Genomic DNA, 24,176 nt, shown 5'->3' on the forward strand with positions numbered 1-24,176 from the left:
AATAGCAGACATAATGCTTTTACTGAAAACTGTCATATTGTGTGGGAGAGAAAAAACGTACAGTGAAGAGGAAAAATTGAGAAAAATCATGCTGGCCTGGTTTACGACAAATAGATAGCTCTATTGATTTCCTTTTACCAGCGGCTGTCCATCCCTCACTGTGGTGATTATACTGACCTATTTCACCAAAAAATGGCTGTCTATTATGGATTAAACCAAAGTGTCCCAAAAAATTTTTTTATTCTTTTCACGGAGCAAACAAATAGACTAAGATGAATGATGATCTATTATAAAGAAGAAAAAAAAGATGGTGAGTGTTCAGTGTTGTTCAGGGAGAAACAAAATGCAAGCTTGAGCTCCATATTGAGTGTGTTCAGCAGCAGAACAGGCTTCTCTTGGTTGGGGCATTCAACGCCCTGGAAGTATTGCCAATTTAAATCAATCATAACAAAATATGTCATTCTCAAATGTATTTTATAACATAATAAGGATGCAGTTAATGTGTGTGTATTATCTGAATTAACAAAAAAATATTACAGTTGTAAGCATGTTTGCATTTATAGTACACTATAAATACTATGAATTAATGTAATAGTTTTCTGTTTGTATTTTCCTCTGAGTACTGCTACTGTATATGTGATGCAGCAGCATATGAGTGTTGTGTCTGTCACTAGTGACTAGTAGTATATCACTGTGTAGCACCGAGACTCTGCCCCAGTTAAATAATGTACGTAGGTACTGGATGCACTTCCCACATGAGTGCAACTAACAAATCCCTGCAGAGCTGAATCAAGGCAACGATGTGATGAAACACCTTCAAACAAACACTGAGCAGGGAATATTGAGCTACACTCTGCCCCAGGCTATTCCACAGCAGTATGCCTGTTGCCAAGCAAAATTAGATAGCAACTGGGACATATTATTCTTCCAAATTGGCACTGTACAGCAGGATTAAGGACTATCAATCTCATGTTCGATTAAACACAAATATTTAAGCTCAGAGTAGCAATAAATAACCCCTCTCAACAGAGGAATAATGGGATCTGATGTGTCATAATAACAAGTTAAGTAGATGTTTCACATGGGTAGGTAGCCTAGCGGATAAGAGTGTTGTGCCAGCAACCGAAAGGTCATTGGTTTGAATCCCAGAGCCAACTATGTGAAACATCTGTTGATGTTTCACATAGTTGCAAGGCACTTAACCCTAAATAATATGAATAAAAAAAATGGCTGTAGTGCGTACTGGGCTGTACGCACTACCTAGTACATCACTGGGGCCAAGTTTACTGAAGGTACCACGTTCATCTGTACAAACAATAGTACGCAAGTATAAACACCATGGGACCACGCAGCCATCATACCGCTCAGGAAGGAGACGCATTCTGTCTCCTAGAGATGAACGTACTTTGGTGCAAAAAGTGCAAATCAATCCCAGAACAACAGCAAAGGACCTTGTGAAGATGCTGGAGGAAACAGGTATAAAAGTATCTATAGCCACAGTAAAATGAGTCCTATATCGACATACCTTGAAAGGCCTTTCAGCAAGGAAGAAGCCACTGCTCCAAAACCGCCATAAAAAAGCCAGACTACAGTTTGCAACTGCACATGGGGACAAAGATCGTACTTTTTGGAGAAATGTCCTCTGGTCTGATGAAACAAAAATAGAACTGTTTGGCCATACTTACCATAGTTATGTTTGGAGGAAAAAGGGGGAGGCTTGCAAGCCGAAGAACACCATCCCAACCGTGAGGCACGGGGGTGGCAGCATCATGTTGTGGGGGTGCTTTGCTGCAGGAGGGACTGGTGCACTTCCCAAAATAAATGGCATCATTAGGAAGGAAAATTATGTGGATATATTGAAGCAACATCTCAAGACATCAGTCAGGAAGGTAAAGCTTGGTCGCAAATGGGTCTTCCAAATGGACAATGACCCTAAGCATACTTCCAAAGTTGTGTCAAAATGTCTTAAGGACAACAAAGTCAAGGTATTGGAGTGGCCATTACAAAGCCCTGACCTCAATCCTATAGAAAATGTGTGGGTGGAACTGAAAAAGCGTGTGCGAGCAAGGAGGCCTACAAACCTGACTCAGTTACACCAGCTCTGTCAGTAGCAACGGGCCAAAATTCACCCAACTTATTGTGGGAAGCTTGTGGAAGGCTACCCGAAATGTTTGACCCAAGTTAAACAATTTTTAAAGGCAATGCTACCAAATACTATTTGAGTGTGTGTAAACTTCTGACCCACTGGGAATGTGATGAAAGAAATAAAAGCTGAAATAAATCATTCTCTCTACTATTATTCTGACATTTCACATTCTTAAAATAAAGTGATGATCCTAACTGATCTAAGACAGGGAATTTTTACTCGGATGAAATGTCAGGAATTGTGAAAAACTGAGTTTAAATGTGTATGTAAACTGCCGACTTCAACTGTAGGTGCTAGTAGTAGTAGTACATCTATTTACTGGTAAAATAGACCTACCATTTCAAAGGCATTAGCTAAAACTATAATAGCAAAATGGATCTATATTGTGATACATTTAATGATAACACGTGTCATGGTTCCTCCAGGCACCAGAGGGTGGCAGAGACCGCCCTAGAGACTTTTATTGGACTCAGGTGTGTCTTAGTATTTTATTATTGTATTCCTGTTAAAATAGTTGTGTTTTCTGTGGTCCTTTGCAGAAGCTTGAATTGTTTACCGTTTGTTTCACGAGTGAGTTTTTTTTTGACTTAGTGTTTGTTGGGGTTTTTTCCCCAGTGTACTGTGATCCTGCAGCTCATATCTATCAGTAAAGTATTGTGTTTTTCCTTAACTTCATTAGAGTAGGGGGCAGCATTCGGAATTTTGGATGAAAAGCATGCCCAAATTAAACTGCCTGCTACTCAGGCCCAGAAGCTAGGATATCCATAAAAATGGTAGATTTGGATAGAAAACACTAACGTTTCCAAAACTGTTAAAATAATGTCTGTGGGTATAATAGAACTGATATGGCAGGCGAAAACCTGAGAAAATCCATCCAGGAAGTACTATTATTTTGAAAGGCTGTTTTTCCATTGAAAGCCTATCCACCATACAAAGACTTAGAACCCAGTTCACGATCTCTATGGCTTCTTCTACATGTGGCCAGTCTTTAGGCATTGTTTCAGGCTTTTACTCTGAAGGAGCGACCCATGGATCAGACTCCCATACTCCCGGCTTCCTGCCTGGTAGCGCCGGTCGTGTGGGATCTGGATGCGGACATTGAGCAGGCGTTGCGTACAGAGCCCGCTCCCCTCCAGTGTCCCGTTGGGCGTAAGTACGTTCCGTCTGCTGTCCGTGACCAGTTGATCTCTTGGGCCCACAAGTCACCCTCCTCTGGTCATCCGGGGATCGGTCGGACGGTGCGCTGTCTGACTGGGAAGTACTGGTGGCCCACTTTGGCTAAGGACGTGAGGGTTTATGTCTCCTCCTGCTCGGTGTTTGCCCAGTGTAAAGCTCCGAGACACCTGCCCAGAGGTAAGCTACATCCCTTACCCGTTCCACAACAACCTTGGTCACATCTGTCCATGGATTTCCTAACGGATCTTCCTCCCTCACAGGGAAATACCACGATCCTAGTCGTTGTGGATCGTTTTTCTAAATCCTGTCGTCTCCTCCCTCTGCCTGGTCTCCCTACGGCCCTACAGACTGCGGAGGCCCTGTATACACACGTCTTCCGGCACTACGGGGTGTCTGAGGATATAGTGTCGGATCGGGGTCCCCAGTTCACGTCGAGCATTTGGAAGGCGTTCATGGAACGTCTGGGGGTCTCGATTAGCCTTACCTCAGGTTTTCACCCCGAGAGTAACAGGCAGGTAGAGAGAGTTAACCATGATGTGGGCTGGTTTCTGCGGTCATATTGCCAGGACCGGCCGAGAGAGTGGGCAGTGTTTGTGCCCTGGGCCGAGATAGCACAGAACTCGCTTCGCCACTCCTCCACTAACCTCTCCCCCTTTCAGTGCGTATTGGGGTACCAGCCGGTTTTGGCACCGTGTCATCAGGGTCAGACCGAGACTTCTGCGGTGGACGAATGGTTTAGGTGTGCGGAAGAGACATGGGACGCTGTCCGTGTCCATCTGCAGCGAGCCGCGTGTCGCCAGAAAGCCAGCGCGGACCGCCACCGCAGTGAGACCCCGGTGTTTGCACCGGGGGACCGGGTCTGGCTCTCGACCCATAACCTGCCCCTCCGCCTGCCCTGCCGGAAGCTGGGTCCGCGGTTTGTGGGGCCATTTAAAGTCCTGAGGAGGGTGAACGAGGTATGTTATAGATTACAGCTTCCCTCTGATTATCGTATTAACCCCTCGTTCCATGTGTCTCTCCTCGGGCCGGTGGTGGCTGGTCCGCTCCAGGAATCTGAGGTTCGGGAGGTCCCTTCGACCCCTTTGGACATCGAGGGGGCCCCGGCGTATATCGTTCATTTCATCCTGGATTCGAGGCGTCGGGTGGGGGGCCTTCAGTACCTCGTGGAGTGGGAGGGGTATGGGCCGGAGGAGAGGTGCTGGCTTCCGGTTGCAGATGTTTTGGATCCTGAACTGCTGCGGGAGTTTCACCGTCGCCGGCCGGATCGCCCAGCGCCTCGTCCTCCGGGTCGTCCTCGAAGTCGGCTCCTCTCCTTGTTCGGGCGGCGTTCGGCGATCACCGGCTTTCTAACCATTGCCGCTCCATTTTTCTATTATCCATTTGTCTTGTCTTGTTTCCATACACACCTGGTTATCATTTCCCCAATCAATCTACTTGTATTTAATCCTCTGTTTCCCATCATGTTTTGTGTGTATTGTTTCATGTTTTTCGTGGTGTTTGATTTACTCGCTTTACTTTGGTTATGTTCCGTGGTTTTGAGCGCAATTTTATTTATGTAGTGCTCTCGTATTTTGGAACTATAATAAAGTGTGCTTGGTTACATTTCGCTTCTCTCCTGCACCTGACTTCGCCTCTCATACACCCGTATTGACACTACTGTGTGTGCTGTGATGTCTAAATCCTGTGCTTGAGTTGAAAAGAGGATCACCGTGTCTGTCTGCGTATCTCTGAGGAGAGCAACTCAATACACAGAGCAGGTAAATAAATGAAGACGCAGGGACGAGGCCATGTTTCTCAATTAGTGGCGGCTGCCTCTCGTCACAATGGAGATAAACACTCTGGAGCGCACTCATTGTATTTATGAGTCTGGGCTGTATAGTCTGTAATACGCTCCACTCCCCTCTCCTCTCCTCTCCACCTCTGTGATATCTGTGATACTGCCTCCCTCTGGAAATTCTATACCCATGCAAGACATAGAGTATGTATGGATCTCTAACCTGCTAAAATATGATAGGAACAAAATATTATTGCCAACAGTGTTATCCAGGCCTACTGTATTTACTGTGAAAACAGAGTTATCCAAAGAAAGTTAGACAAATATCCCCGCACAATTAATTTTAAGAAATCAATGGAGTCATCCATATGAATACAGTATACGACAGATGCACTGTAACAATGTTTCAACATTTCATATAACCCACAAACAGAAACCTTTAGGTGTACATTTTCTGTGCATTATTCTGAGTTTGTCAATACAGGAGAGCTGAAGTGAGAGGATTAACCATGGGTAATCAGGAGATCTTCTCTCTGAGAGGAAGAGCAGCATGGTAAGACAAGCTCTCTGGCTGCTATGTCGGTCCTATCAGAGCTGTTAGAGAGCGAGCGGCTTCAGTCTGCTGATGGGAGATTGGAGGTGAGAACGCTAATCTGTCTGTATAATCGGCTAGTCCATCTAATCCACAGGACTACACCATCTCCCTCAACATGTTTTAACACAAACTAATCATCTCATAGGTAGGCATTCTGGAGCGTGTGACAAATTATTGTAGTTGGTGGTGCTCCTTGTAATGTCAAATATTTCATTAATATCACAATACTGTAAAAACATGCAAAAAAATATATTTAACACAATGCTATGACTGTTGACCACTATTTATTTAAATTCCACTTCAACGTCTGCTTTGAATACCTCAACATATAGTTGTTTAAATACAGCTGCCAAACAGCCATTTAGGGCCGTTCTGCAGCCCACTTTACCTTGCTGTAGCATTATATAAACACAGCCTATAAAGCTGTCAGGGAAAATGTAAAGGAAAACCATACTTGATTCCTTACTGAGAATTATAGCTTTGTGGTAAGAGTTATATGGCCTGCTGGAGTTGGACCACCCCTAATGGTGGATGGAGTGAGAGGCACAAAATATACCCCCAAAAATGTGCATGCATAAGTTTGTATTTATTTTTAAAATCCTTGACGTGAAAATGTGCTCACCTCCCTTCAAAGTTTAGACCAGGCGTACACATATCTGCTAGTGGTTGAAATGTTGTACTGCAAGCTGGCAAATAAGCATTTTGGGGATATGAGGAAAAGATTATTACTAAAAAACTAAACAGGAAAACATGAACAAGAATGCAACCATTTGCTGTTAGTGAGATGAGTGAAAATCTGTTTTATTTTTATTATAAAAAATAAGTTGACATTGGAATCTTTTTCCTATTTATTTTGATTTCATAACCATTGCAGAATATATTTCTCACCTCTGCCCGTGATGGGTTCCTATTCCCGAAGGAGCCATCTCTCATTTAATTGGGCCTAGTAAATTGATAGTCTATATGTATTTCAAGTTTTGCAATATCATAGGCAGTGCGGTTTATAATACCGGTATACATTCAAATTTAACAGCAGATGTTTTACATTGAAGTAACGTTTATTGCCACGTGTACAAGTACAGTGAAATGCCTTGTTTGTTCTCTCCCAACAATGCAGTAATGAATATAAGTAGCACTATAAAACAATTTTTTTTTTTAAGTAAAGTAGAACAAAACTAACTACTGTAAGTAGGCCTACTGTAATGTTAAAGAATTTGCGGGCAATCCATCATATTTAGGTTGGGGGAAAAGTCGATGCAAAACATTGTTGAATTCAGGTCCACGACAATTTGCCATTGTTTTCTCTTTCAGAAACTGACACTGTCTTTTCCAGATACAGCATAAATTACTGCTTACAAATTAAAACATTATGCCAACACAGTTAATAGACCGGTAGCTTATGTAAAATAGTTGACAGTATGGGTAGGCTACAATATTGCTGTGTGATAGGAGTGTGACATTGCCTATTTAATCTCAGATCCTATAGCCTACCACGGCAGGACATATAAACCCAATAATCTATTGATAAACTAAATATACTGCTCAAAAAAATAAAGGGAACACTTAAACAACACAATGTAACTCCAAGTCAATCACACTTCTGTGAAATCAAACTGTCCACTTAGGAAGCAACACTGATTGACAATAAACTTCACATGCTGTTGTGCAAATGGAATAGACAACAGGTGGAAATTATAGGCAATTAGCAAGACACCCCCAATAAAGGAGTGGTTCTGCAGGTGGGGACCACAGACCACTTCTCAGTTCCTATGATTCCTGGCTGATGTTTTGGTCACTTTTGAATGCTGGCGGTGCTTTCACTCTAGTGGTAGCATGAGACGGAGTCTACAACCCACACAAGTGGCTCAGGTAGTGCAGCTCATCCAGGATGGCACATCAATGCGAGCTGTGGCAAGAAGGTTTGCTGTGTCTGTCAGCATAGTGTCCAGAGCATGGAGGCGCTACCAGGAGACAGGCCAGTACATCAGGAGACGTGGAGGAGGCCGTAGGAGGGCAACAACCCAGTAGCAGGACCGCTTCCTCCGCCTTTGTGCAAGGAGGAGCAGGAGGAGCACTGCCAGAGCCCTGCAAAATGACCTCCAGCAGGCCACAAATGTGCATGTGTCTGCTCAAATGGTCAGAAACAGACTCCATGAGGGTGGTATGAGGGCCCGACGTCCACAGGTGGGGGTTGTGCTTACAGCCCAACACCGTGCAGGACATTTGGCATTTGCCAGAGAACACCAAGATTGGCAAATTCGTCACTGGCGCCCTGTGCTCTTCACAGATGAAAGCAGATTCACACTGAACACATGTGACAGACGTGACAGTCTGGAGACGCCGTGGAGAACGTTCTGCTGCCTGCAACATCCTCCAGCATGACCGGTTTGGCGGTGTGTCAGTCACGGTGTGGGGTGGCATTTCTTTGGGGGGCCGCACAGCCCTCCATGTGCTCGCCAGAGGTAGCCTGACTGCCATTAGGTACCGAGATGAGATCCTCAGACCCCTTGTGAGACCATATGCTGGTGCTGTTGGCCCTGGGTTCCTCCTAATGCAAGACAATGCTAGACCTCATGTGGCTGAAGTGTGTCAGCAGTTCCTGCAAGAGGAAGGCATTGATGCTATGGACTGGCCCGCCCGTTCCCCAGACCTGAACCCAATTGAGCACATCTGGGACATCATGTCTCGCTCCATCCACCAACGCACCACAGACTGTCCAGGAGTTGGTGGATGCTTTAGTCCAGGTCTGGGAGGAGATCCCTCAGGAGACCATCCGCCACCTCATCAGGAGCATGCCCAGGCGTTGTAGGGAGGTCATACAGGCACGTGGAGGCCACACACACTACTGAGCCTCATTTTGAATTGTTTTAAGGACATTACATAAAAGTTGGATCAGCCTGTAGTGTGGTTTTCCACTTTCATTTTTAGTGTGACTCCAAATCCAGACCTCCATGGGTTGATAAATTGGATTTCCATTGATTATTTTTGTGTGATTTTGTTGTCAGCACATTCAACTATGTAAAGAAAAAAGTATTTAATAAGATTATTTCATTCATTCAGATCTAGGATGTGTTATTTTAGTGTTCCCTTTATTTTTTTGAGCAGTGTATAACAAATCCTAGTTTACATGCCAATAGTTCCAAATGATCAGTGGCGGTTCTAGACCATTTCAGCTGGGGGGGCCAAGCTGGGGCCAGTTGTACTGTTAGAGGGGCCAGTTACATTAGACGTTATTGTTGTCATATCGTTTTCTTCACTGCATTGCAGGCATTAGCAGGCAAAAGACCATGTTCATAATCATTAGTGTTCCGCGTTGCCACTGTCTAATAACGGATGTAAAAAAAGAACGATAGCAAAAATGAGTTATGTAAACATTATTTCATACTCCACATTTAGGGGGGCCACAAGGGGGTCCAAAATTGTTGTCACAGGGGCAAATTTGTCATAAATGGCGCACACAGAAATGTAGTGTGAAATGTACACAACGGTTATATACTCTCATTCTCTATCACAGTCTGAAGAAGCCATGATGGTCTGCAGCACAATGAATGAAGTGTCTATTATCATCCAGAATATTTCACCTTCATAGGGCAGAGCACTCAGACATATAGGAGAGAGGAGATAGCATCTGCCAGGGAACAGATGCCCCTGTAATTTATATTGATGAGGGGACTGGCTGGTGTGGCTGCGTAGTAGGGAACTTCCAGGGGTTTGATCACTCAGGCAGGGAGAGGGGAGAGATAAGACAGAGGGAGTGGCTCGGTCTCTGGGATCTCTGGGCTAGACAGGCTCTCTGGGCTGGATGGGGAGGGAGGTTTCTCCCGGAGTCTGCTCAGCTCAGACCCCAGACACTCAGCACTGGCCAGCATGGCACTGCAGGAGCCACTATGGGAGAGCCCGGTCTGACTGACAGACTGAATGACTGACAGACTGACTGAAGTGATGGTAGTCAGTGTGTAGTTGTAGTTGGAGAGACATAAATAGTGCTTCATATAGCCAGCCTTTAACTACCATTTTGGGTGGGGCTATATCCACCTTATAACTTTAGTCTAGCCTGACGTACTAGAGCTCCCCTCCTAATCCACCAGATCTTCCCTCAGTCTCTGACCATTAACTGGTCTTTGAACCTTTCCCTGTGCATACACATCCTTTGACTCGGGACTATCGCCTCTTCCTGTTTGCCCGGCACATCAATCATTGACTTGTAAAAGCACTTTACTATGATTTCTTGACACAGATCACATTTGAATATTTCTCATTGAAAAGAAATTATGCAGTCCAGCCTCTGCCCAGGACTTTGAACCCAGACTCCTAAATTATACTCTTTGATTTGAGACCCCTTCCGGTGTAGAGGTGCTTAGCTCTGGTCTAATTAAGACAGCAGTTGGGGTATCGGATAAAGGGTCAAAGGACTTTGTATTACCTTACAGGAGGGGAGGCCGAAAATCAAACACGCACACTTCAAACAACTCACTTCATCCATCCCTCTGGATGGGCAAATACCTTAACACAATCATCTACTTGACCTTAACATTATTTTCAGAGACAGTTTACGTGGCTGCTTCAGTTAAGGGAAGGCTAGAGGGCTGGCTAGTGCAGACCGAGGGCCATTTCCTCTGTTGTGCTCTGATGTTCAAAACAGCTTTTTAGGTGTGTTTTAAAGGGAGTGATCTAACTCTGCTCTCCCAGTCTGAGACAGTCAGACCGCTCTTACAGAAAAGCCCTCTGGTCTTCCCTCTCCATAAGTTTCATCATGATGATCAGAGTGAAAGAACAGCCTTCAGGGCTTGTCTCTCCCATTCATACACACATAGACAGAGACGCATGTGTACACAGAAACCCATGCACCCACACACACACACGCACATTTGGTCAATGTAAATATTGTGTGGCTTCAGTTTAGAGAGACAGAGAATTTCTGAGATGGCTTTCTGTTGAAGTTTACATAGCATTCATAACACCATGCTGTGTCACAAACCATCTCTCTGTATTTCTCTGACAGCATCTCTTTTTCAGAAATACACAGTGCTTGTAGGTAACCCAGCCTCTAAAGGTTACACACTAAAAACAAATTGCTCTATAGAGTGCAAAATAAGGGTTATTTGGCTTGAAACCATAGCAACCATAACTTTTTTTTGGTGCTATATGGACACTTTTTTGAAGGTTCTATAAAGAACCATGCTCAGAAGGTTCTAAATGTAACCTATAAGGTTCTATAAAGAATATTATCCTAAAGTTTTATAAAGAACCATTAAAAAGGTTCTATATACAAAAGTATGTGGACATCCATTAAAATTAGTGGATTCGGCTATATCAGCTACACCCGTTGCTGACAGGTGTATAAAATCGAGCACACAACCATGCAATCACCATAGAAAAACATTGGCAGTAGAATGGCCTTACTGAAGAGTGATTTTCAACGTTGCACCCTCATAGGATGCCACCTTTCCAACAAGTCAGTTCGTCAAATTTCTGCCCTGCTAGAGCTGCCCCGGTCAACTGTAAGTGCTGTTATTGTGAAGTGAAAATATCTAGGAGTAACTTCGCTCAGCCGCGAAGTGGTAGGCCACAGAACGGGACCACCGAGTGCTGAAGCACATAGCGTGTAAAAAATGTCGGTCCTCAGTTGCAACACTCACAACCGAGTTACAAATTGCCTCTGGAAGCAACGTCAGCACAATAACTGTTCATTTGGAGCTTCATGAAATGGGTTTCCATGGCTGAGCAGCCGCACACAAGCCTAAGATCACCATGCACAATGCCAAGCGACGCTTGGAGTGGTGTAAAGCTTGCCGCCATTGGACTCTGGAGCAGTGGAAATGGCAAATCTGGCCAATCTGGGTTTGGCGGGTGCCAGGAGACACTAAGTGCCCGAATGCATAGTGCCAACTGTAAAGTTTGGTGGAGGAGGAATAATGGGCTGGGGCTGTTTTCATGGTTCCAGCTAGGCCCATTAGTTCCAGTGAAGGGAAATCTTAACGCTACTGCATACAATGACATTCTAGACAATTCTGTGCTTCCAACTTTGTGGCAGCAGTTTGGGAAAGGCCCTTCCTGTTTCAGCCTGACAATGCCACTGTGTACAAAGCGAGGTCCATACAGAAATGGTTTGTCGAGATTGGTGTGGAAGAACTTGACTGGCCTGCACAGAGCCCTGACCTTAACCCCATCGAACACCTTTGGGATGAATTAGAACACCGACTGCGAGCCAGGCTTAATCGCCCAACATCAGCGCCGACCTCACTATTGCTCTGTATGGACTTGTGGCTGAATGGAAGCACATCCACGCAGCAATGTTCCACCATCTAGTGGAAAGCCTTCCCAGAAGAGTGGAGGCTATTATAGCAGCAAAGGGGGGTCTATCTACATATTAATGCCAATGATTTTGGAATGAGAGGTTCGACGAGCAGGGGACCACATACCTTTGGTCATGTAGTGTTTTTAAGGTTCTTTATAGAAACTATATGGCGATTTAGTTCTATAAAGAACCTTTCACAATCTCAAATGTTCTTTGTAGAATGATTCCGTTTTTTAAAATTCTGATTTAATAGCCATATTAAAATTCCATAGGTTTTATTATGGTGTTTATTAACAAGTTGAATCAGGTTTGGTGGCTCTAGAACAGATGGGGATCCAGGAGGGGAGAATGAAGAACTACTGATTTAGTCAAACGTTCTAAATTGACACAAGGCCATATGTGAGTCTTTCATGAGACAACTTCACTGGTCATAGTCATATATATAATGTTTAATAGCATAACACAACAGATTAGTTAAACTGGAATGACACTCTCACTCACAGTTGCACAAAAAGAGCTGTGAGAAAACCACACCCCAACATATTTGAATGACCCGCCGCCCCTACATTTGAATTATCGCTAAAAGAGGAAAGAACCCTTTTTTGAACTGCAAAGAACTATTGAAGAGCTTAAAGGGTTCTTTGGGTCACTATGGTTCCACATAAAACAATCACCCTTCTCAAAGAACCCTTAACGAACCCTCATCTTTGTTTTGTCAGTTGCAAGCATTGCAGAGAACAAAGAGGAGCTTCAGCAAACTGTCTGGCTGGGATATCAGAGCATGATTTCAGACAGTCATATGACTGCATATAATTTCAATTTCCTCTCTGGCATTATTAAAATATTCTCTCCAGTTCTACACACAGATAGGGAATAATGAAGAATAGCAAAAATGAAAAAAAGTTGAGTTGAGAAAATGTGAAAGTATAAGGTTATGTTGCTGTTGGAGGTCAATGTGTGATATGAGAACGGTATTCCCAGTACACACGCAGGCCGACTGTAGTAACAGTAGTAATACAAAACACAACATTAATTTAATCTTCTTTTCATCCTAAGTATAAGGTATAGGATGAAAAGGTATACTTAGGATGAAAAGAAGATTAAATGAATGTTGTGTTTTGTATTACTACTGTTACTACAGTCGGCCTGCGTGTGTACTGGGAATACCGTTCTCATATCACACATTGACCTCCAACAGCAACATAACCTTATACTTTCACATTTTCTCAACTCAACTTTTTTCATTTTTGCTATTCTTCATTATTCCCTATTAATGTGTGATTTTAAAATGTGGTTTTATAAAAGTAGGCGAGGTATGTTGTTGTATTCAATTATTATCATGCAATAATGTAGGCTAATGTACATATTGTTATGCGTTTTGGTATTAATTTCAAGTTGAATACATGTTTTCAAATGGTTTGTACTCACAGGTATGTGTCTTCTTTGTTACTGAAATACCTGAAAAACAGAGAGAAACAGATTTATTAAAACTTCCATTAAATCTGTAAATTAAGGACAGTCATACAATATCCCCAGGCCTAACTTAACCCCTTTGCACACCATGGCTGTGTTGCTATGTGACTGGGCTGCTGTGGCCCTGTAGTGCTCCAGTCTGTCTCTCGGCTAGATCACAGAGGTCACAGAGGACTCATGTAGGCTCAGCGCAGTGGTGTGATTGGCTCTACGACTGAAAAACCCATAGGAACAACCCTGGCAAGGTGGCTCCAACCCCACAGACAACAGCATCCAGATCGCGTAAATTCATACAAAAACAAACCAAGTCCGGAATACAAATCTGCACAAACATGGTAATGCCCCCACGTGTGACCTCACAAGGCCTATAGTCAGTACATGAGTAATTATTTTCCCCAGAGCGGGAAACGGCAGCACTGTAACCTCACTGTGAGTCAGACCTGTGTTCTGAGGGTGAGGCGGAGCAGGAGAAGGAGCGGGACTGGCAGTCCTCAGCTTTCCCCCCTTCGGGTGTCAACTCATCTGATGAGCCTCCCTGGTCTAATGCCCTGGGAGCCCGACGCGGGACATCGCACAGCCAACCATGGGCCCCAGTGGGTCCGGATGCTCATGCTTTGCAGGGTGAGAGCACACTAATAGATCCCACATGTCATGCAGAAGCAATGGCACATTTTTCTACAGCTTGCAGCTGAAACTCAGGGGATGACGGGCTGACATGATTCAATAATTCTCGTTGGGGGAAAAAAGAGCGACTGGCCGGAGATAACAATGTTTCAGACATGTTTGAGGGGAAAGACCAACGAGGGGGGAAACAAATAAGCCCGTCAGCTTTCTGTACACAGAAACACATCTGATATCAGGTCCAAGGAGCAGAAAGAGAGAGGGGAAACTGTAGTGGGGCGAGATGATAACCTTGTTGGACTGTGATAGAGACAGCGTCACACACTTTGAACCTAAAACGGTTCTACGGCTGTCCACATAGGAGAACCATTTGAAGAATCCTTTTGGGTTCCAGGTAAAATCCTTTCCATAGAGGGTTCTACATGGAACCCAAAAGAGTTCTACCTGAAACCAAAAAGGGTTCTACCTGGAACCAAAAAAGGTTATCCTATGGGGACAGTCGAAGAGCTCTTTTGGAACCCTTTTTTTTTCTAAGAGTGCAGGACTAACTAGCGTGGGATCATAGTGTGTGGTCAGTCACGATTCATGGTATTATCTAGAGAAATAACCATGTTTTACCACTTCCAAAAGCAAAGTACAAGAGACTCCATTTGGTTCCCTCCACCCTCAAGGCTGAAAGTGATTAAAATTGGACCTGACGTTGTGAATGTAATTGAATTAGTTTCTATTGTCATGTTTGGATTATTTCAATCGCTCTTAACGAGCTCAGCAGTTTGACGTGTTGTTGTATTGTATTTGTAATGTAATTTCCTTTTTAGAGTGACCAGGACAAATCTGTCTGTTGGGCTGTCCGCTTATCACGATACAATATTATCACGATACTTAGGTGCTGATAAGATATGTATTGCAAATCTCATGATTCTCACGATGAATTGTGATTTTATTGCGATTCGATTTTCCAAATATATTGCTCACCATATGTCTACTGCAGAGGGACAAGAGAGAGCTATGAGAAAACGAGTTTTGATCAGTCATGAAAATAAAAGTGTTGAGAACAAATTGTCTCCCTATTTAAAAGGAAGATGAAGAACAAGCTATGAAGGAACAATACTTGAGTTTTGGTGCAGGTACAGCCAACTTGCACAAAAATAATATTGTGATATATCGTCAAAAATAATATCCCGATATGTAACTATATACATTTTTTCCCCACATCACTTCTTATCAGATGGGAAAATGTCTGTGTCCTGTTGTTTCATAGACATTTAGGAATGTGGTAATTAGTATCTGGGTGTGATGTCCTTTCTTTTGTTTTCACAAGAAAACTGCAAATTAATGTTAATTTAGGTTGGGGGTGAGTTTCCGTTTTTTCATGTATAAAAGGTCTGAGTATCCTTTGGTTCATCAATATCTTGTCTGCAAACTCCAGTGTAAAAACACTTTCTCTCTAGGAGATGATTCTGAACTGAAGACACGTGTAACCACTTATTGGTCATAGAAATTGACTCCGTCTTATTTTGTAATGTATTCCATGAACACTCCTATTTTGGAAGTGTTAATTCATTCGTGACTAAAAAATCTATTAATTGATTTGAGTAAATGCATTCCTTATTTATAAAGTAACTATTTGTTTGACTACATGTTCATAATGTTATATTTGTAAATCCTAAATTATACAGTTATTTACACTACACATAGCAAGCATATGCTTGTGTTTTAACTTCACATCTCTGAGCTAAACTTGACTGAATTAATTAATGCTGGAACTTGGATTGCCCAGATTAGTATCCAGTGCCCAATTTAGTATCCAGACATCAATAATTGCCTTACTGTCATCTTAAGTGTAATTATAAATAAAAGGAATGGTAAGGCAATACTATATCTTGCTAGACCCACAAGAGACACTTCAGGCCTATTGCATTTATTCACATGGAGTCAGATTGATAAATGTAGTTTATTATTCGACATCATTTTAACTCAACTACAAAACAGCCACCTAGGGGCCAAGGCTCTGTGATCAGGCTCACGGCCAAACACTGTCTGTCCAACTGTGACATTACGCAAGGATAAAAAACGGTAATCCTCCTTTAATATCTCAATCAAATAACAGGGTATTCAGTGTGGCAGTCAGTGTTAGCCTCATAGGCCATGGGGGAATGGTGGAGTCAACGTGCTGTGTTAATGGATGTGTTGGGCAGAAAAAACCTTGTGTGTTGAAAGGCTAGAGGACTTAGAACTCTAACACCATGTAAGGAACCTCTCTGGTTTCATGTTGTGGAAATAGAGTATCAGGTGTGCATATCAAAATGGGAGCTATTTATTGGCTTCTCTTCAGATCTTATAAACTGTATTATAGACACATAAAACAGACATTCTGACATTGGCGCAATCAGGCTCTGGTTATTGTTAGATATAGGATTCTAAGGCATGAGTTGTACTCCAGATATTTTACTGAAGACGCACAACACAATTGGTAGAAAAAGCAGGGCTAATTCCTATTCTGCCCAATATGTCACAATATTAAATCAGCTTGCTGTTCCACAGAACTCGGAAATAGAGTACCAGTCAAAAGTTTGGACACACCTACTCATTCCATGGTTTTTCTTTATTTTTACTATTTTCAACAACAACAACAAAAGTGTTAAACAAACCAGAATGTATTTTATATTTGAGATTCTTCAAAGTAGCCTTGATGACAGCTTTGCAAACTCTTGGCATTATCTCAACCAGCTTCATGAGGTAGGCACCTGGAATGCATTTCAATTAACAGGTGTGCATTCTTAAAAGTAAATTTGTGGAATTTCTTTCCTTCTTAATGCGTTTGAGACAATCAGTTATGTTGTGACAAGGTAGGGGTGGTATACAGAAGATAGCCCTATTTGGTAAAATACCAAGTCCATATTATGGCAAGAACAGCTCAAATAAGCAAAGAGGAACTACAGTCCATTGTTACTTTAAGACATGAAGGTCAGTCAACCCGGAACATTTCAAGTTTCTTCAAGTGCAGTTGCAAAAACCATCAAGCGCTATGATGAAACTGGCACTCATGACGATCGCCACAGGAAAGGAAGACCCAGAGTTACCTCTGCTGCAGACGATAAATTCATTAGTGTTAACTGCAACTCAGATTTCAGCCCAAATAAATGCTTCACAGAGTTCAAGTAACAGACACATGTTCTGAGGAGACCGCGTGAACCAGGCCTTATGGTTGAATTTCTGCAAAGGAACCACTACCAAAGGACACCAATAAGAATAAGTGACATGCTTGGGCAAAAAGAAACACAAGCAATGGACATTAGACAGGTGGAAATCTGTCCTTTGGTCCGATGAGTCCAAATTTGAGATTTTTGGTTCCAACCGCCGTGTCTTTGTGAGACGCAGAGTAGATGAATGGATGATCTCAGCAAGTGTGGTTCCCACCGTGAAGCATAGAGGAGGAGGTGTGATGGTGTGGGGGTGCTTTCCTGGTGACAATGTCTGTCATTTATTTAGAATTCAAGGACACTTAACCAGCATGGCTACCACAGCATTCTGCAGCCATTCGCCATTCCATCTGGTTTGCGTTTAGTGGGACTATTATTTGTTTTTCAACAGGACAATGATCCAACACACCTCCAGGCTGTGTAAGGGCTATTTGACTAAGAAGGAGAGTGATGGAGTGCTGCATCAGATGACCTGGCCTCCACAATCACCCGACCTCAAATCAATTGAGATGGTTTGGGATGAGTTGAACCGCACAGTGAAGGAAAAGCAGCCGACAATTGCTCAGCATATGTGAGAACTCCTTCAAGAATGTTGGAAAAGCATTCCTCGTGAAGCTGGTTGAGAGAAGGCCAAGAGTGTGCAAAGATGTCATCAAGACAAAGGGTGGCTACTTTGAAGAATCTAAAATATATTTTGATTTGTTTAACACTTTTTTGGTTACTACATGATTCCATATCTGTTATTTCATAGTGTTGATGTCTTCACTATTATCATACAATATAGAAATAGTCAAATAAAGAAAAACCCTTGAATGCGTAGGTATGTCCAAACTTTTGACTGGTACTGTATATCTCAACATGTTGTTTCCCGCAGAAAAGGCAATGGATGAGAAAAAAACAAAAGAATGAACATGGTGTACCCACTGATAAGGGAAAATAATAGTGATGCTTCAGAGCAGTGTTTATAATAGGGAACGGTGAGAGCAACATGACATCTGTGTGTTGCCAACAGTTTACCACAAAGCCACAAGGATTGAAAAGCTACACACTCTGATGCGCTAAACAAGACCAAACTAAGAAGGTCCATATTTTGTGCTCTTTCTGTTCCTAATTTTCTTATTATGTCTCCCTGTATCCCCCTGCACTGCACTGTGTATTAGCCCTGTGTATCTGAATCCTATTGGCCCAGTCCTATCAGCTATCTGTCTCCCATCCTCCCCACGTCACGAACAGCCATTCTGTCAATGTCACTTAGAGATAAGAAAACTAATCGTTACACCAAAAATGTACTTAGACATAAAGGAGGAAATCATTACTGTCAACAGAGCTAAAGGCTCCATGGCAGGGGAGGGGAGGAGAGGAAGGGGTGGACAGTTAGCCCACTTCCTCCTCTATGTGTTATTCAGAGCCCTCTGATTGGAGGTGGCACAGGGTAGGGGCCAGGGAGCCAATATGTGAGTCAGGCTGTGGGAAGTGGAGGGGGAGGGTGGGCTAGGCTCTGGTGTTTTGGGCAGAAACAACCTCTGTGTCAATAAGGTATGTCTACTCCACTGGATGGCAGGTTCAGAGTTCACTTTGTCGGTGATTCTCTCCTTGACAGACAAGCTTGCCGTTACTAGACCATAGTAGAGTGTATACAAATCTATGGCCATTCATTTGTCCCTTTAGCCAAACATTTTGATAGTGTGCTACATTAAACTTCCCTCATTTAACTACTGAGCTAATGAATATTTTTAGTAGAGATTACCATTTGTCACAATGGAAGGAGGGGATGGCTGTCACCTTGAAACCTTTGATCATTCTGATTCTACCTCACAGTGGTAAACATTCACAGCACATGTTCTCTCCAGTACCTTCTCATGAGAATTGCCACCTTGTCAGATCAGAAAGGAGTAGGTGTGCAGACGGCTGGAGGTTAACCTCCACTACATCTATCTGCAGGGGGCACACATCCTGTAAACATGCCACTGAGACATAAGGGGAGCGGGCCGGGGAGAGGGCTGGGGCCAGGCCAGGCAGCCGAGTGGTGCTTCTTCGGCGAAGACTGCAGCTCAAAGTGACAGCGCTGTAATGAAGTCTGAGGCGTGCGGCAGGCCGTACGTCATAATTCCAAGTTCCTTAAAGCCTGACAGGGAATGATTATCATGGATGGTTATTGTCACCCTCCCTCCCTGGGAGACACCGGTGCATTCAGGGGTTGTTGCACCGTGACATTCAAAGTTACAGTCTCCTTCATATAATGGAGCTGTCCTCTCAGCGCGCTAATGGGAGCGATCCATTTAACCTGTGCCAGAAACACACAGACGAGGAAGTTCCTAATGCGAAGCCCCTCCCGCGGGGACGTCACACTCTCCCCCTGGCTGCTCCCTGCCTTCCTGCTGCTTGATTCATTGACTGGCGCTCCTCACTTATCCTCATTCACTGCTCAGTCTGGGGAGACAGGGAGGCCCACTTCCTCCAGTCCGCTTCCCGCTTCGCTCTGCTTAGCACTCCAACGTTCTACGCCCAATGCGCACAAGGACACGGCCAGCACAGACCAGACCAGAGCAGCACAGCAGCCCCAGCTACAGGAGGCCTCACACACTGGTGCCTGGTAAGGAGTAGTGGGGTTCTCCTGAAATCATGGGCTATTGAACCCAAGTACTCAGAGCCCATCAGTGTCCATTATTAGGGCCATCTTTTCTGTGATACACATTGGAACTGTAGATACAATTCACTTTCAGAGTAATTCACATCCAAAGCATCATGCCATACAAAGAAAAGAGTACAATACACTATATTGAGTGCCATATGAAAGAAAGTATATACTGCACTTTAGCTGGCTGTACTAAGAGAGAGGAGAGAGGTAAATGTTACAAGAAAGGTTCCCAATACAATAAGTACTCACACACACAATACACTGTAAGATGAATTGGGGAGCTAGCTCAGCTTCATACACAGTCACTCCAATAAGTGTCCCTTCTGTAGTGACACACTTAGCCTTATTATACTAGCAAAAACTATAAATGCAAAAATGTAATGATTAAAAAAGCATAATGGTTCTAATCAGCTGCCCCCTAATATACTAAAACACTTAATCCATGGAGAGGCCAACTCTCTGGGGAGGCGTAGGAGAAAAATGACTTCTCTGTCTCCAGGCACTGTTATTTCTGGTCATTTCTAATTGGTTTTAACTAAAAGCAACCACTCAGAGGGCTCCACAGGTTACTCCTATGCATCACTATGGAATTATCTACAAATAGAAGATTTACATCCAAATTAGTTTTAGAGGACACCACAATTGTCTTTCAAGAGAAGAGAGGAGAAAGAAGGAGAAAAAAACAATCATATTTATCTCTCTATATATATATTTCTCTCTATATATATTTATATAAGCCTGGATATCTAAAATTATCCGAATGACTCAATGATTACCAGATATAGCCCTTGTGGTCAACAAGGGCTCTCTTGCAGACTCTTCCCTCCCTACAGTATGTTTGCCAAACTCCTGCACGCTTCTCCCCCTGTGCAGTTCTGCTTTATTGGGCCTGTGAGTCTCCAGGTGAGTCCTCAGTGCGGTGTGTGTGGAGCTGTGTGGTGGCTCGTGAATTATACATGGTGGCAGAGGAATAGACATGGCCCAGGAGGGCCGCGGGAACAGCAGGCATGGCTAGGAGGCAGATTGAATACTCTGACGGAATTTTAATTGTACCGCAGGGAGCCGAGCGATAAGCGCTATTGTTATTGGTGAGATGCCGCAGCCCAGGTTCACTCAGCTGAGTGCTTGAACAAATGGTGAGAGCCGCAAACAGTCACGTAACGGTGCTGCAATGTTCCCGGCCTTAACGAGGGATCGCATTGCCTTTTGTAAGAGGCCATTGTGTGGAGGAAGGTTCATAACAACAACGTAATACTCATATTTACAATGATACTAAATAAGCTGTGAATCTTTAACACCATAGCTTACTGCCAAGTGTTGTTTCCTAACACTCTTAAAAGACCAATGAAGGTGAGCCGATTTCAGAAAAAGTGTGGTCTGAAAAATTATAAATAATTAACAACTTCCTTTTCATTCAGAAAAAAAACTGTAATTGTCTGTAAATCGGTAAAAAGCCAAAAGACAGTGTTTCTGCTGCTCCTGATCCTCCATGGCAGTCTACTCCTCTGTAACCCTTTGAGAGCTGGTCCCTGGGGGCCGGTAGACACAGGAATCCCCTCTGTGCTGGTCAAAATGAGGCCAGGGGCACAGTACAGGCCTCTGTGTGTGTGTGGACTCTGAGTGGGCGATTCCTAGCTCTCAGTAATCTCCCTGTGATCCAGCCTGAACCACACATGAAACCCAATACCCTCTCAGCCTGAACCATAAATACAGCCCATCCAGACCACCTTGATGCTCTGTACTGTAGTGACCTGTACTATACTGTACACCACAGAATGCACTGACCACTACTGCGTGTGCTCACAGGCTCACACAAAACAACACACAGTTGGACAGCATGGATTCTTTATATATATATATATATATATATATATATATATATTATATATATATATATATATAGTACCAGTCAAAGGTTTGGACACACCTATTCATTCAAGGGTTTTTCTTTATGTTTTACTATTTTCTACATAGTAGGTGTGTTGGGTCATTATCCCATTCAAAAACAAATGATAGTCCCACTAAGCGCAAACCAGATGGGATGGAGTATCGCTGCAGAATGTGGTTAAGTGTGCCTTAGATTCTAAATAAATCACTGACAGTGTCATCAGCAAAGCACCCCAACCCCATCACACCTCCTCCTCCATGCTTCACTGTGGGAACCACACATGCGGAGATCATCCATACACCTACTCTGCTTCTCACAAAGACACGGCGGTTGGAACCAAAAATGTCAAATTTGTACTCAGACCAAAAGACAGATTTCCACCCGTCTAATGTTCATTGCTCATGTTTCTTGGACCAAGCAAGACTCTTATTCTTATTGGTGTCCTTTAATAGTGGTTTCTTTGCAGCAAATCGACCATGAAGACCTGATTTATGCAGTCTCCTCTGAACAGTTGATGTTGAGATGTGTCTGTTACTTGAACTCTGTGCAGCATTTTTTTGGGCTGCAATTTCTAAGGCTGGTAACGCTAATGAACGTATCCTCTGCAGCAGAGGTAACTCTGGGTCTTCCTTTCCTGTGGCGGTCCTCATGAGAGCCAGTTTCATCATAGCGCTTGAAGGTTTTTGCGACTGCACTTGAAGAAACTTCAGTCAATCTGGAAAATTTCAAGAACTTTGAAAGTTTCTTCAAGTGCAGTCACAAAAACCATCAAGCGCTATGATGAAACTGGCTCTCATGAGGACCGCCACAGGAAAGGAAGACCCAGAGTTACCTCTGCTACAGAGGATCAATTCATTAGAGTTACCAGCCTCAGAAATCATCAATTAACTGCACCTCAGATTGCAGACAAATAAAAGCTTCACAGAGTTCAAGTAACAGACGCATCTCAACATCAACTGTTGTGAGACACAGAGTAGGTGAACGGATGATTCCGCGTGTGGGGTTGGAGGAGGAGTTGTGATGGGGTGAGGTGCTTTGCTGGTGACACTGTCTGTGATTTATTTAGAATTCAAGGCACATTTAACCAGCATGGCAACCACAACATTCTGCAGCATTACGCCATCCATCTGGTTTGCGCTTAGTGGGACTATCATTTGTTTTTCAACAAGACAATAACTGGCAGGTAACCTAGTGGTTAGAGCATTGGGCCAGTAACCAAAAGGTTTCTGGGTTGAATCTCTGAGCTGACAAGGTAAAAATCTGTCGTTCTGCCCCTGAACAAGGCAGTTAAACCACTGTTCCCCGGTAGGCTGTCATTGTAAATAAGAATTTGTTCTTAACTGACTTGCCTAGTTACATTATGGTTAAAAAATGACCCAACACACCTCCAGGCTGTGTAAGGGCTATTTGAGAAAGAAGGAGAGTGATGGAGTGCTGCATCAGACGACCTGGCCTCCACAATCACCCGACCTCAACCCAATTGAGATGGTTTGGGATGAGTTGGACCGCAGAGTGAAGTAAAACCAGCCAAAAAGTGCTCAGCATATGTCGGAACTCCTTCAAGACTGTTGGAAAAGCATTCCAGGTGAAGCTGGTTGAGAGAAGGCCAAGAGTGTGCAAAGCTGTCATCTTCTACTTTGAAGAATCTAAAATATATTTTAATTTGTTTAACACTTTTTTGGTTAGTATCCATATGTGTTATTTCATAGTTTTGATGTCTTCACTATTATTATACAATGTAGAAAATAGTAAAAATTAAGAAAAACTTCCAACTTTTGACTGGTACTGTATATATTTAAATATATTCATGTTTTTTTATATATATATATATATATATATATATATATATATATATATATATAATGGATTCTGAAGTACGTACATAGTTTTATGGATTCTGGAGTACATACATAGTTCATCAACATTTGAAATGTTCTTCCTCGCAATGTTTCTAATAATTTCCATGTAAAACAGACATTACAGTAATACATGTATGTTTTTATCTATCTAATGATATGGCGTATCTCAAATGTTTACCAACAGTCAGTCAGAACAGCCAGAGCAGAACTGAACATTACAGAGGAAGCTGAATTTCATTACTCAGTCTGAGGGTTGGAGGCGATGACCTCTGACCTGGGTTCAGAAAATGAATTCCTGCTTGAATATACTTCCTTTCTGAGAAAGACGCACAGTACAGTCATTTTTTCAGCCTTTTCACATGAATGCCTAGCATAGCAAGACCTTGAGGTTGTCGGGAGGATGGAAGTGAATGGTGGCCAGAAAAGTGAAGAGAGCAAAGGGCAAACACTACTTGCTACAGCCAATCTCCTTCCACTCCCACCTCAAAGAAGTCAACATTCTAAC

General features: G+C 43.1%; 1 protein-coding gene across 1 annotated transcript in view; it reads right to left on the bottom strand.

Annotated features, from left to right (window-relative positions):
- Positions 1–24,176, bottom strand: part of LOC115151994 (nuclear receptor ROR-alpha A-like) — a 254,716-nt gene that overhangs the window by 78,386 nt on the left and 152,154 nt on the right. Inside the window, exon 3 of the mRNA XM_029696403.1 lies at positions 13,418–13,447. Within this exon, the coding sequence (XP_029552263.1) occupies positions 13,418–13,447 (30 nt within the window). The remainder of the gene's footprint in view (positions 1–13,417; positions 13,448–24,176) is intronic.

This window comes from Salmo trutta, chromosome 17, assembly GCF_901001165.1.
Source record: "Salmo trutta chromosome 17, fSalTru1.1, whole genome shotgun sequence".
In the NCBI taxonomy this organism is placed as follows: domain Eukaryota; kingdom Metazoa; phylum Chordata; class Actinopteri; order Salmoniformes; family Salmonidae; genus Salmo; species Salmo trutta.